This window comes from Purpureocillium takamizusanense, chromosome 2 (assembly GCF_022605165.1).
Source record: "Purpureocillium takamizusanense chromosome 2, complete sequence".
NCBI classification, from domain to species: domain Eukaryota; kingdom Fungi; phylum Ascomycota; class Sordariomycetes; order Hypocreales; family Ophiocordycipitaceae; genus Purpureocillium; species Purpureocillium takamizusanense.
In genome coordinates, this window is record NC_063069.1 from 3,009,759 (window position 1) to 3,023,975 (window position 14,217).

The 14,217-nt window shown below is 55.6% G+C and overlaps 5 protein-coding genes across 5 annotated transcripts; 3 read left to right on the forward strand and 2 right to left on the reverse strand.

Moving 5' to 3' along the window:
- The first annotated feature begins 215 nt into the window (after nucleotides 1-215).
- Nucleotides 216-3,069, forward strand: ade1 (Bifunctional purine biosynthetic protein ADE1). Its single transcript, XM_047983758.1, has one exon. The coding sequence runs from the start codon at nucleotides 379-381 to the stop codon at nucleotides 2,731-2,733; it is 2,355 nt and encodes a 784-aa protein (XP_047839730.1). The 5' UTR covers nucleotides 216-378; the 3' UTR covers nucleotides 2,734-3,069.
- A 186-nt stretch (nucleotides 3,070-3,255) lies between these two features.
- ale1 (Lysophospholipid acyltransferase) lies at nucleotides 3,256-5,496 on the forward strand. The gene is made up of 5 exons (XM_047983759.1): nucleotides 3,256-3,511; nucleotides 3,567-3,611; nucleotides 3,686-3,785; nucleotides 3,834-4,855; nucleotides 4,933-5,496. The coding sequence occupies exons 1-5, from the start codon at nucleotides 3,490-3,492 to the stop codon at nucleotides 5,361-5,363; spliced, it is 1,620 nt and encodes a 539-aa protein (XP_047839731.1). The 5' UTR covers nucleotides 3,256-3,489; the 3' UTR covers nucleotides 5,364-5,496.
- Nucleotides 5,497-9,008: 3,512 nt separating this feature from the next.
- On the reverse strand, nucleotides 9,009-9,440 carry JDV02_002705 (uncharacterized protein; the record flags this gene model as incomplete). The annotated part of the gene is made up of 1 exon (XM_047983760.1): nucleotides 9,009-9,440. The coding sequence occupies one exon, from the start codon at nucleotides 9,438-9,440 to the stop codon at nucleotides 9,009-9,011; it is 432 nt and encodes a 143-aa protein (XP_047839732.1).
- Nucleotides 9,441-11,032: 1,592 nt separating this feature from the next.
- On the forward strand, nucleotides 11,033-13,021 carry RCE1 (CAAX prenyl protease). The gene is made up of 3 exons (XM_047983761.1): nucleotides 11,033-11,237; nucleotides 11,295-11,699; nucleotides 11,764-13,021. The coding sequence occupies exons 1-3, from the start codon at nucleotides 11,172-11,174 to the stop codon at nucleotides 12,241-12,243; spliced, it is 951 nt and encodes a 316-aa protein (XP_047839733.1). The 5' UTR covers nucleotides 11,033-11,171; the 3' UTR covers nucleotides 12,244-13,021.
- On the reverse strand, nucleotides 11,793-14,067 carry VPS45_1 (vacuolar protein sorting-associated protein 45). The gene is made up of 2 exons (XM_047983762.1): nucleotides 13,708-14,067; nucleotides 11,793-13,643 (listed from the first exon to the last, which is right to left on the reverse strand). Exons 1-2 carry the CDS (start codon nucleotides 13,746-13,748, stop codon nucleotides 12,431-12,433), a joined length of 1,254 nt encoding a protein of 417 aa, XP_047839734.1. The 5' UTR covers nucleotides 13,749-14,067; the 3' UTR covers nucleotides 11,793-12,430.
- Nucleotides 14,068-14,217: the final 150 nt, after the last annotated feature.

Here is a 14,217-nt window from a genome sequence, read left to right on the forward strand (position 1 = left end):
TTATAGATATATCGCAATTTAATAGCTAACTAAGAGGTATATATCTTAGTTTCCGCAGGACTTAAACGGGCATACATAACACCCGGACTCTTATGCATAACGGCTAACCCGCAATGGGTAGGTGGGGGAGGGGCAGGAGCGATACGTCCATATGGGGTCATGGTCAAGAATGGGGCTGAAAAAAAAAAGTCGAGAATGTCAAATGGGCAGCATGACTTGACCTTTCTAGCGTGTATCTCAGGCGTGCCCTTCGCCAACGCCGGGCTTTAGAACCACGACAGGAACCAATCGATCAATCCGACTTCGGGATCAAACAGGCCATACTCAACCCCCTCTGGAAGTCTGGGACGACCTGCACAGCCTAGGCACCCCCGACCGATGATGGGCGACCTCCGAATTCTTCTGATAGGCAATGGCGGCCGTGAGCACGCTCTGGCCTGGAAATTAAGCCAGTCCCCCCGGGTCGAGTCAATATTTGCTGTACCCGGAAATGGGGGCACCGCGACGTGCCCTAAGGTGAACAATGTCGCTTCGGTCTCAGCAGACGACTTCCCGGGTCTAGTTGCGTTCGCCGAGGGTAATGGAGTGAATCTCGTTGTGCCCGGGCCTGAAGCACCTCTCGTGGATGGAGTGGAAGGATTCTTCAGAAAGGCCGGGATCCCATGCTTTGGGCCATCGAAAGAAGCAGCTCGTTTGGAAGGCAGCAAGACCTACTCGAAAGATTTCATGAAGAAGTATAACATCCCGACGGCGGCATACGAAAACTTTTCCGATTATACACAAGCTATCGCGTACGTCGAGAGTGTCAATTACGATATCGTCATCAAAGCTACCGGTCTTGCTGCCGGCAAGGGCGTTATTCTTCCGCAGACAAAGGAGGAGGCCAAGGAAGCGCTGAGGCAGATCATGGTTGATCGAGTCTTTGGTGACGCTGGCGGCGAGGTGGTCATCGAGGAGCTTCTGCTCGGTGACGAGCTAAGCGTCCTCACATTCTGCGACGGATATACTTTCAAGTCGCTGCCTTTGGCGCAAGACCACAAGCGGATCTTCGAGGGAGACCAAGGGCCCAACACAGGCGGCATGGGCTGTTACGCGCCCACGAATATTGCCACCAAGGAGCTCACGGAGCGGATCGACAAGGAGATCCTCGAACCTACCATATCCGGCATGCGGCGGGAACGGCAACCGTTCCGCGGTGTTTTGTTCACAGGCCTGATGATAACTAGGTCCGGCCCCAAGGTGCTTGAGTATAACGTACGATTCGGCGACCCCGAGACCCAGACTGTTCTGCCACTGCTCTCAGCAGACACGGACCTCGCAGACATCATGCTTGCTTGCACCAGAGGTTACCTTGATGACTGCCATCTGAAGGTCGAGAATAGATTCAGCGCAACCGTTGTCCTCGCCGCCGGCGGCTATCCGGGGTCGTATGCAAAGGGCACACCGATGAAAGTTCAGGCTCCGAAGGCAGGCAGCACAATTTTCCACGCCGGGACTAAGCTAGAGGGTGGCCAGCTGAAGACTTCTGGGGGGCGTGTCATCGCCATCAACTCGGTCGGAGACACCCTCAAAGCCGCCGTGGATGCCTCTTATGCTGCCCTGTCGTTGGGTGTCATCGACTTTGAGGGCATGTTTTTCCGGAAGGACATAGCCCACCGGGCATTCAGGTCACCTAGCAAGGAAGCCATGACATATGCGCAAGCTGGTGTCGACATTCAAGCGGGCAATGAATTTGTCGAGAAAATCAAAAAGGCAGTAGCCAGCACCAAGCGCCCAGGGGCGGATGCCGAAATTGGGGGCTTTGGTGGCGAGATCGACCTGGCTCAATGCGGCTTTCCCGATGCACCCGTTCTGGTGGGGGCCATCGATGGCGTTGGGACAAAGCTCATGATTGCTCAGACCATGAAGAAGCATGACACGGTTGGCATTGATTTGGTGGCCATGAATGTCAACGATCTGATCGTGCAAGGCGCGACGCCGCTCATGTTCCTCGACTACTACGGCTGCAGCAAGCTTGATTTGGCCTCTGCTGCCTCGTTTGTCGAAGGCGTCGCCGATGGCTGTCGTCAAGCTGGGTGCGCCCTGGTAGGAGGTGAGACGGCTGAAATGCCGGGTATGTACCAGGGTGAAGACTACGATGCAGCGGGCTGTGCCGTTGGCGCAGTCTCGCCGTCGGGCAGACTGCCGAACAAGGAAGCCATGGAGGAGGGCGACGTCTTGTTGGGGCTGGGATCGCATGGTGTCCACTCCAACGGGTTTTCGCTCGTTCGCAGGATTGTGCAGCGTGCTGGCCTCGGATACGGGTCGGCAGCACCGTGGGATGCATCAAAGACGGTCGGCGAGTCCTTGCTGACTCCTACTCGCATCTACGTCAAAAGTCTTCTGCGGGTCCTGGACCAGATCAAGGGCCTCGCGCACATCACAGGCGGCGGCCTCACCGAGAACGTGCCCCGCATGCTCCCGCAGTCGCTTGCAGCGGAGATTGAGTTTGGCACCTGGGACATCCCTCATGTCTTCGGGTGGCTGAAGGCAAGTGGCAACGTTGCGCCGGCTGAGATGTGCCGCACTTTCAATGCTGGAATCGGCATGGTAATCGCTGTCGAATCGTCCAAGGCCGATGCCGTGGTCCAAGCGTTGAGTGAATCGGAAAGGGTTTTCAAGATTGGACGACTTGTCCATCGCGGCGAAGGGAAGGAGGGTTGCGTAATTCGAGGCCTAGATTCTTGGGCGTGAGCATCTTCTGGTTGGGGTGGGAAGGAGAAGTCAAGCGCAGGGCGGTGGTGCCGCCTTTGCACGTCGTGGTCACTGGAGGTGCATATTATCCAAGCGGCGCGGTCAGGCGCCGTCTATTACACTGGCAGTTGTCTGGCTGGCACTTAGTGATGGGGAGGACGCGCAACAGGACGAGACGACGGGGTCTTGAATCGCGAAAGAAAAAAAAATTGGTGCGGTGGCCGGCTGCGCAGAGTAGCTCAACAGTTGCGGGCGCATGGTCAGTATACTTTTTTCCATCTACGTTACCCGCTCCTGGTATAGGGCCCAGTAGTGTTGTCACATGGAATCATACCCCCTCCCGGCCTCCCTTGTTCGCTTTCCATTATCGGTGCTCTCGTGCACTCACCAATAGGCCGTGCCCATGGCGTCCATGTGCCTACCCTGCAGCTGCGGAAACGGCGTGTAATCGCTGCGCTGGCGACCGATGCTCTCCCACGTCATTGGCCCACCTCTCCTCACTGACGACGATCCTGCAAGCATTGGTTGAGCAGCCAGAGACGGTCGGTCTGATATATAATTTCCCCCGAGTCGCAAAGCTCAACCTGCTCGCTGGACCCCCCCCCCCCCTTCTTTTCCTTACACCTCACCCGAGATACGGCTCAGTATGCGTTAGGCGGGCTTGCCATTGAGTGCTCCGTGGCGTTTCCATGTGTAATCACGACTTTCAATAAACAACGTACTCGGTCTCCCACTAACCACTGCACTGCCGTCGCAATGCTGCAACATCTACACTGGCGTTAGTCATTTCCCTCACCTCAGACAAGAAAAGGACACTGCTCACACTCGTTCAGCCTTCGAGGCACTCGCTGCCAGCGCTGGTGCCTCACCAGATGAATGTTCGTCATCATCAAGCAACGGCTCCCTCCTCCCAAAGAACATAAGAGGATTCGCTGATCCTGTAGCTCCTCAGTGAAGATAATTTTCTCCTTTCTCCTATCATATCCGCTTGCCGGGCTCTTGAAGCGAGTCCCGGACACGAAACCCCTGCGCAAAAACCTGTTCATCATTTGGTACGGCTCGACCCACCTGGGCTAGCTTTTCACTGACTGACCGGGTAGCACCTCCGTCTTTTATCTCGTCGGCCTCTTCGACCTGTGGAGTGGCCTCTTCACGCTGTGTCTGACCGCTACCGGCACTTATTGCATCGCAAAATACCTTCGCAGGAGCCCGTACATGCCATGGATCGGCTTTTTCTTCGTAATGGGCCACATGTCAATCAGTCATATACATCGCCAAGCCGTTGACAAGCCTTCCTCAGTCGATATCACCGGTGCTCAGATGGTGCTCGTCATGAAGCTGAGCGCCTTCTGTTGGAACGTTGCCGATGGCCAGTTGCCACCCGACAAGCTCTCCGATCTGCAACGGGACCGGGCCCTGCCGCACCTCCCGTCTGCTCTCGATTTTGCTGCGTATGTCCTCTTCTTCCCGGGCTTGCTTGCTGGCCCGGCATTTGACTACGCCGAATACCGCCGGTGGATAGACACGTCCATGTTTGACGTTCCTGCGGACATCGACCCGGCCAAGAAGCCCCCGGTGAGGAAAAAGCGCAAGATCCCGCGCAGCGGCACCCCAGCCGCCTTCAAGGCCGCCAGAGGCCTGACCTGGATCGGCCTGTTTGTGGCCCTATCCGGCCGCTTTGGCCACGAGCAGCTTATCGCCAACTCTTTCATGCGCCACGGCCTTCTTCACCGCATTTGGATCATGTACATGGTCAACTTGGTGACGCGACTCAAGTACTACGGCGTGTGGACGCTGACGGAGGGCTCTTGCATACTCGCCGGGTTGGGATACAATGGCGTGGACCCCGTCACTGGCAAGGTGTCGTGGAACCGTCTGCAAAACGTAGACCCCTGGATGGTAGAGACCGCCCAGAACCCGAGGAGCTACCTCGCCGGGTGGAACATAAACACAAACAACTGGCTGCGCAACTATGTTTACCTGCGCGTGACGCCGAGGGGCAAGAAACCCGGATTCCGCGCCAGCATGACAACTTTTATTACTAGCGCCTTTTGGCACGGCTTCTACCCTGGCTACTACATGACATTTGTTCTCGCAAGTTTGATACAGACGGCTGCGAAGAGTGAGTCCCAAATGACATGCACTCTCTCGTGCGCGGGCGACTGCACCGATACCCATGCTGACTTGCTATGGCCCAAGACTTTCGTCGGCTAGTGCGCCCATTCTTTCTCGATCCCGTCACTGGTGACCCCGGGCCGAACAAGAAGTACTATGATGCCGTTAGCTTCGTGGTCACCCAACTGACATTCTCTTTCGCCACGACTCCGTTCCTAGTTCTCAGCTTCGGTGGCTCGATGTTGGCATGGAGTCGTGTGTATTTTTACGGCTTCGCTTGGACCATCATATCATTGGTTTTCTTCGCCTCTTCCGGCAAGGCGAAGCTACGCGGACTTCTCGAGAAGAGGCAGGGCAAAGCCAGCACCAAACTAGTGAGGTCCATCAGCACCGAAAGCCTCACCGGCAAGGATCCGATCCTGGGAATTTCCAAGGACCCCGAGCGCGATGTGAACGAAGCCGTTGAAGAAATTAGGGCTGAAGTCGAAGCTCGTCAAAGAAAGAAGACAACTTAGAGGCGAGAGCCCAGATGTGATGACGCAGGATAGCCCGTGCACCACGTTGTCGTGCGTATACGAGATAGGATGGATGTGCACGTTCGGAGTCACCTTCAACTACTTTGCCATAGTGAATTTATTACAACGTGAACTGTTCGTCCCTATATATATGTCCATCATAAAACTTGCTATGTACCACGCCCTCGTCAGTCGTGGCAGAAAAAAATTTCTCGAACGCAACGGGTCTCCTCTAATATCGATTCTGACCTTCAGCCTAGCATCAAATCATTTGAACATATAGAGTATCGCAACTATCGGTCCCAACAAAAGTAAGTAGGCTGAGGGCCGAAGGTTAGGAATCCCTGCGTCTTGGATGGAGTCGCTAGGCGTAACAAAGAGATAAAATAGCCAAAAAACCCGCTAGTGCTGGTGCAAAGAAGCACGCATTAGAATCGTTTCGTAATCTCGTATTAACTCGTCACCAAAGCGATGCTTCGAAAATCGCTAAAGATTTGTCGTCTCGACGCTGCCCCCGTTCGTATCAATGTCCCAGACAGTCGTTGATCATGACTTCCATTGTTGCTTGACTCCGGTAACGATGAGCGCCGCGATAGCGCCCAAGACAAACAGCCCGACAATGGCCATGGCTCTGTTAAGACTTCTCCACCACTGCGCGCGGCTATATCGACGAGCGCAAGAAGCGTAGACGTTTCGGCTAGTTTCCGGTCGCAGATCAAGATGACCCGTGCTCTGGTAAGACTCCGTCATTTCAAATAGCGGTTGCGATGGGAGCGGAAGGAAGGATGCCACCATCCATGCTAATAATGTCAGGTCCTTGCGTGTTCTTCGCCATCGGGATGCATCCATGCTCACCAAAAGGAAATATGAAGCCCAAAACAAACAGGATAGGCTGGATGTTCCGAGCCACAGACACGGGCTCGTCAGTTGACCAGATGGTAGACGGGGGCTCCCAAATGGGGTATCTCTTGAATCTTCTGTCCCGACCAAGGTGCGGGGACCAGATACTTGATGTCTGCTTGCGTATAACGCGTGCAGCGGCTAAAGGCGGACACGGGCTTATGCGATCAACGTTCTCCTGCGGGTGGAAGGCCTTATTACTCTGGCATAAATGCTCTCGTGGGCGGCGCCGGGGGTTTTGAATTGTGGATGGGAGTCTCTCGGCGCTTGGCGATCTGTTCTGCGAGGCATTAAATCGAGCGCCGTCTTCGAAAATAGAGTACAAAGACTCAGAGGACAGCTGTGCGGCCAAAAAGCGTCGTTCCCCACTGCCGTAATATAGCCTGCCCATGAGTGTTTCTGTTAGCAAGAATTGGTCTTGGATGGGCAGTGGTATTCAGTGCTTCCAGCCTTACCTAGCCCAAGCGGGAATTGAGGATCGACTGAGACTGTTGCTACGTGAGCTGCCAGATGATCGCAGATTGCGATCTGAAGAATGGCTAGACAGAAAACTGTATAGCCGTGCGCGGAAAGGTCCATTCAAGTCTTCCAGATCTGCAAGACCGTCGCCGTGTTCATCCTGGTCCCGTATGAGGCGTATGCTATTGCTGCCTTGTTCGCGTATCCCTGGCCGCCAAACGGCCGCTGGAGGGGGCCCTATTTGTTCCCCCTCGGTTGAAGTTGAGGGGGTAGCGACTCCACCAAACGCCACGGCGATTGGTGAAGTGTCTAGCCCTGACTGACGACTCGTGAGATTCAGTGGTGAGAGCGAACGGGAGGGGCCAGCGCTGGCTCCTTCGCTTTCAGAAATGACTGTTGACAAGGCGGAGCTCCAGTGATGGTTCTGAGGAACCCTCCCCCGTGAGCTGACCACTGTTGCCCGAACGAGATTCGGCGAACCATCTGAGTTACCACCCGGCATGTGTATGGCGACAGGCCCGGCAAATAGCGAGCGTGTAGCTTCCTCGATGACAGCCGTCGAGATGGAGCTCAGAGATGCAGTTTGTATTGAGTCCCGGGAACGGGCCCGGTACAGGGCAGAGCGGTCGGATGTGCTTGCTTTGACAGTTCTTAGTGGCGGCACCAACAAGCTTTCCCTCGAATACTCGGGTCTCAGACATTCCGCGACAGGACTGGGAGCAGATAGCGGAATATGGCCACCATGAAGAATATAGTTGGATTCACTCCCCGAGGTTGGCGGCGGTTGGGAGTCGTCGACGGAATGGTCGGAAGATGACTCGCCCAATATATCAACATTGGCAGGCTCCGAAACAGATATAGACTGATTGGAGGCGTCGTCGCCGCTGCCGAGCGTAGTGGTGGAGCCACCGGAGCCGACCGCTGGGGCTAAGACGTAAGTCTTGAAATTAGATCGCTCAGATAACGTTGATGGCGACCGTGAAGAGCTCACGGAAAACGTGGCATACGGCCCTGACGCGACGACAGCGGGTGATGCCTCAGCCGATGATAATGGTGCGTGGCGTGCGTCGTCGGGGGCAGGGACAGGGTTCGAGGCCACGTGCCGTACTTTGCGCACACCTCCGACGAAGTGGTAATCCCAGGGTGAGTCTGCAGAAGAATCTGGATTGATGGATGCAGAAGAGCCGCAAGTGGATGCGTGTTCGACCAGCGGCGTCAGTGGCGAGCTCGGTCGGTCCTCGGCCAGCAGATCCGAAGATGAGAAGTCGTATGAGGTGCTATGGACTGTCGACGAGTAGCGGGGAGATCGAAGGGAACCGTTAGCAGACGAGGCTGTGCCTGATTGAGGAACCAGACTGAATGTCTTGTCTGAATGCACGCTGACGACTTTCTTGGGCCGACGCTGAGCGGCTGACGGCGGAGAAGGAGAAGGAGAAGGAGAAGGAGTTGCATGAGATAGGAGCCTTGTAGAAGTCGGCAAGGAAGACAATGATGGTGACGACGGTGAGAGGGTCGTCCAGTTTGTTGCAGCATTGGAACAGCCGGTATGGCCAGGGGGGCGGGCATGGGTCGACGCGGGTTCGGCAAGTTGGTCGCCCTGGTTGGGAGGGTAGCTGGACTTGGGAGCGACCACGCCGTCAGACTCGTGCGATGGAGGGCATGTTGCGGACGTAGGAGGCGAAGCGTCAGAGCTGAGACGTGGCGGGCTGTACGGGACGAGACGAATCTGTAACCTGTTGCGCTCCGAGGGGGACCGTTCATGCAACGCCCGGCGCTTCGGCGAAGATGGTGGCGGCGGAGTTGACATGCTCTCGCCTTGCCACTCCCTGTTGCGCAACGCGGGTTGCATTGCCCGGGCCCATGGCCTTGCTTTGACCTGCCAATCGGTGCCTATGCACGTTGAGAGCGTTGATTGCGACCTCACACGTCCAGCTGTCAACGCAGGCGGGCCGACGTCGCGGGTGAAACGAAACGGAGCCTAAATAGCGTCCCGGTCTTGCTGCCTTTGCGGAGAATCAGAGTATGCCTCTTTGGAAGCTGAATAAGTATCGGTTGTCTGGTTGCAAGGGGCAGGAAGCCTATTGCTTGGTCGAGTCGGGATTATGATTACTGGAAATGCTTCATGTCTATGGTGTCTTGGGCGAATGGCGAAGTGCGGGCGTGTAATGGTACAAGAGAGGCCTCTTGGGAGAGTGACAAAATCGCAAATCGTCGTGGTGATCGTGGTCGTCGTTACCAAGGAAAACCGTAACGGGTGAATGTGAAGATAAGGATGGCGAATTAAGTCTATGTCATGAAAGATGCACTGGTGTTTGTTGGCAGGAAGAAGTTGTAAATGTTGCTGGACGGAGCAGAAGAGGGAGTTGAAAAGCGAGTGACAAAACGAGAGAGGGAAAGAGAAAGACGAGGAGAGAAAAGGAACGAGGGATGGAAAGCGAAAGCAAAATCAGAAGCGAAGTCAACAGCCTGCAGTGAATTGGGCGCGCCAAAGAGCGAAGACGGAGGCCCTTGGTGATGGAAAGCATGTGGGTGATGGGTGAGAATATTGACGAGAGAGGAAGAGATGCATAGGGGGAAGGAGGAGACGAAACGCACAGCCGCCAGGAGACAGATCGATTGGATTGGAGACGGCTGCCCTGGCCGCCGGCTGGGCTCGGGGCCTGGCGTTTCTTCCCCGGCGGCTCTCCCGGGGTGCCAATGCAGCCGGCGGGCGCTCATCAGCAGCTACTGCAGCATGCTGTTCTCATGGAACCCGACCGAGGGCCGCTGCTGCCATCCACCCGACCACTGACAGCGCGCGACGCGACAGCGGCGGCGTCGGTGTGGAACTCGAAGCCACAGGGGAAAACAGGGGTGTAGTAGGTTAGTTATCAGGGTTCCGACGAACGGTTCAGTCTTTCGGTGTTGGGAGCTTGGCGAGGGGTCGCGTGGGCTTGCCGTTTCTCTCGGCGTGAACGGTTGGATGGTTGGAGCTTTGGGGGACTGCCAATACTGTATTTTTGTGAACGTGAACACTGTTCTGTTTCGTGAATCCCCAGCCACTCTTTACAGTGCTGGAAGGGTCTCAAGCAGCGCACCCGAGGTACCGAATTGCGAGGACAATGGCAGGTGAGAGCCCGTCCTCTACAGGTAGGTAGTACCCCCAGGTCAAGAAGGTTGGTGAGGTACCTTAGCTACGTTAGTAAGTCACCTAAGTCAATACAGGTAGGTACTACCAGGTGTCTGGTGCAGATGGCCTACTACCTTAGTAGTACCTACCTATCAACCTTCCGGGCCCTAAGTAAGGTACAGTATACTAACCCTTTTCCATGCAGCCGCCTCAATTTTAGCGGCGCAGCGTTTAATGAGCCAGCTGCATGACTTGATGCATTGACACAATCATAGCGGTGTATGTCTCATTCCCCTACTTGACTCGGCACTCTGGCAGTTCATCATGGCCCGTAGCCCGAGTCAGAAAGACGATGGGCTGTAAGACGGAACAAGCCTCGTAGGCACTTTGTTGAGTCCAGACAGACATGTCGCAGATCTTGGAGGGGGAACAGAGACGACCGCCCGAGACTGAGACTCAGCCTGGCCGACTGGAGAACCTGGCCATGCCGCCTTTGTTGTTTCGTTTCCTCACCGACTCTGTGACATTCATTGCCCTTGACCTCCTGAGCCGGCCCTGCACGCGAAGATTGGGCGCCTCGCGTCTCCTCGCCTCGCCCCGGCAGGCGTGCGGGACGCCAAGGCACGCATGCATGACGAGTTCAGCGCTCAGTTCCCCTCGCTCTTCCTTGCTTTGTTTTGCGGGCACGCGCGCGCGCGCCTGGTTCGCGCCGTCGCAGGCCAATCAGGAGCCAGGTGCTTAAGTGGTTTGTTCTGGTGGCTCGCTGGCCCGCCATGGAAGCGGGCGATTTCTCGGTCGGTTAACAACTCACAATGCACCAACACAATGGCACCCCGCCTGCACAGCGCCTATACTGAGGTAGTACTAACCAATTCCTAACTTGATACTTTAGAAGTCCAGAACTCACGTAGGTACTAGTTGGTACTATACCGTAGGTACTTCGTACCCTGCCAACACAAGCTCTTGATCAGCGTCTCTTGGGCATTTAATAGATAAGAGTGAACGAATGGCGGTAGCACCAGCGCTTCTTCTATGTAGTACCGTTTCATCCAACAACCGCCCGGGGGCCTTGTATCCTGTCGTGGACGTTGGGTGGCACGCCATGTTGGTCAATGAGCACCAAGTACACTGTACAGTACGAATCGTGAACTCCCTGTCGTCGTCCGCTTGACACCCTGCTTAGCTAAGACGTTTCTCATACGGCCTTCTCTGGCTACAGTACCTATCCCACGCATCGTCAACCTCTCCCTGTCTGCTTCGTAGCAGGAGCAAGGGACCCATTTCGTCCTCTTCGTTTTGCACAGCAGCTTACATCGACGGCTCATTGCTCCCTCGCTGCCATGGGTCCCATCCTTACCCTCACCGACCCGCCTCCACTGGGTAAGCCCCAGGCGTTTGGCCTCCTTGTGCGCAACTGCCTCCTCTCGATGCTTTCGGCCCTTGCTAACAGATGCACCTGGCAGGTCGTGTATAGCGTAGTATACGTCCTGCCCCTTCACCTCCGGACCGCGACACGCGCCTCAGCGTCCCGCTCTAGAGACGCACCGGACGCCATTCGTGCCAGGATTCGCTCCGTCTCCTTCTCGACCACCACCTGCTCACTTGCGACGCTTTTCATCATTCTGGACTCCACCTCACGCCCCCCGTCTGAGACCTTGTTGGGCCACCTGACCCTCGCATTTCATTTCATGGGATACTGGCCCGTTGGTTACATGGAAACCATCAAAAGCTTGTGTCTCACCGCCCTACTCTTTGCTGCGCCCCTGTATGAATGCCTCCTAGTCGATGGCCTTTGGATGCAATGGCGACAGCTCGAGCCCCTGCGTCACGTTTGGTCTGAATGGCCAGTATGGCGTAACATGGTTGCGGTATGTCCAACACCAAATGCACTTAGTCTGCTCCTTGCTCGCGTGCTCATTGTCACGTTTGCAGGGGCCTGTCACTGAGGAATGCCTTTTTCGATCCGCTGCCGTTCCCTTACTCTTGCTCGCTGGCTCAGACATGAGTTCCATCATCTTCCTCTCTCCAGTTGTGTTCGGCTTAGCCCATGTGCACCACTTCTACGAATTCCGCGTCACGCATCCAGAAACCCCGCTTGCCGTAGCTGTCGCCCGCTCAGTCCTTCAGTTCTCATACACCTCCATCTTTGGCGCATATGCAACCTTCATTTATTTGCGGACTGGCTCCTTGCTCGCAGCTGTCGCTGTTCACGCCCTATGCAACTCTATTGGGCTCCCGCGTATTTGGGGTCCTGTCGAGCCCTACTGGTTGCGCACGCATGACTCGAAGCAGGCGCTTCGTTTGCTGCCATGGACCATGCTCTACTATTCCCTGCTCCTTGGCGGTTGCTTTCTCTGGAGATCCAACCTGTATTCTTTGACAAGTTCGCCCTCGGCTTTGACTGCCATCTGACTGAACAGATACTGGGGGCTGTGCGTTAGGTGCTATCCTGATCTTAAGTCGGCAACAAGGCCGTCTCTCGGACAGCTCGCACGTCGCCGGATCGCACACCGCCATCATTTCTCTGAAACATCGAGCCCATAGGCATTGCGTTGTGTTGTTAATGCTGGTCAATATCAACTAGCTCAAGACTGCTATATTATCGCAGTTGAACGCCCGGGAGAGACCCCGGCATCGGAAAGTCATCCTCTTCTCCCGATCCTTGCGGTCTGCGGTGTCGGAGCGGCGGATTCGTATCCCTTGCCTCTTCTCCGCCACAAGGTTCTTTCAGTCGCGCCCCGTCGCGCAAATCACGGCCAAGATCTTTGCCCTTTGAGCGGCCGACAGATCCGCTGCCAACATCGGCCATGGCATCATCGGGGCCTCGCGTGTTCTTCTTCCTTGGCCAGAGACTGGGAAGGGCAATTTCTTGGAAGCGAGGCTCAACGGCACGCTCATCAAACCACCTATGGAGGCGCGCCTCGACGAGTTGCGCAATTTTGGGCACGTCCTGTAGTCTAGAGCGGCTTCCCAAGAGACTGCGAATGGAGAAATCTAGGCGGTAATCGTCAAGGAAACTGAAAGTCATCATTGTCGGTGTGGATTGGGATGGGTTGCTCGGTATAAAGGAAATCGATAGCGTGCCGCTGAATCGCACTACGGATACAGCGAGTGCGACGGGTAAAATCGCGGATAGCTTTTTGGGGTAGTTGAGAAGTAGCTTCGTCTCAACGGCGAGAGTAAGCATGTCGCTAAGATCGACATCCATGCGTGCTTGAAGTCTCGTGCCGTCCCTCGCAGCGCTCGCGGCATCGAATCTGACTCCATTGCCCAATGTAAGCCCGTCTTCATCAACGGGGATGACGCGACAGTTGCTGAAGATGGGAAAGTCCTCGCCAAGGCTGAGCTCGGTCACGCGGATATCATCCACGAAGTCAGGCCGTGATGTGCCATTCAGGGCCTTGGTCAGAGAGTCGAGTATGGCGTCATCATGCTGAGCATCGCTGCGAAACTGGGCAATGGTCTGAGCTACCAAGACGTTGAACCAATCCAAACTCTCGGGTTGGTGACCGTCTACATTGTAATATGTCTTGCTGAGGATGGAGCCGATTGTCAATGCCGGCGGGTTCCGGAGCACCGTTGACCTTTTGCGGCCAAGGCTTTGACTCTGGGCGACATGGCGATGGCCAGGTGACCGGAGTGTCAGCAGCGACTGTTTGTGGGCAAGCGTTCTGGCCCTCCGTTCCGTGGCCCTGAGGGATGCTGTGACGTCTGACGAAGGGGGGTCGCCGAAGATGAAAAACTTGATGAAAGCTGCCAGGATGAGCACGACGGAGAGTTGACCCACGACGAGGCCCTGTGTGAAGGAGAGTCTGTGGTGCGGCCACGGGCCTAACGGTTAGCGGGACAATCGGTATCGTTCTCGAGAGAACTCACGTCGGTTCGGGTCTCTGAGGGCATACACCGCCAGATGCCATGGTTGTTCCGCGAACTGCTGTGAGAAGACTCACGAATGCCAGGCCGAGTGTCGAGGGCTGGCTAATTGCGCTACAAAGGATTGGAGCGTGAGTGTCTACCGAGCAGCAAGGCGCTGTCCCAACTGAATCGACTCAGACGACTCAGAAAAGTCAAGGAGGGAACGAAGTAATAGTAAAAGATTGAGCAGCATAGTCCCACCCGCTGGCCTGGATTGACGCGAGGCGAACCTGCGAAAGAATCACACATGTAGAGACGACCTGCGGAAACGCTTAGCGCGCGAGCGTGTCGCACTGGCGCAGGGCGAGTGTAGTGGTGTCAGCCTTGGGTTTGCACACTATCATGGCGTACAGTACGGAGTAGTATTCTGTTAAGATGCCAACCTGAAACCGCATTATAAGCATGCACAAAACCCAAGACAGCCTTAGACGATAGATAGTGCTTTAACTGGGAAATAAGTCTGGGTCACAT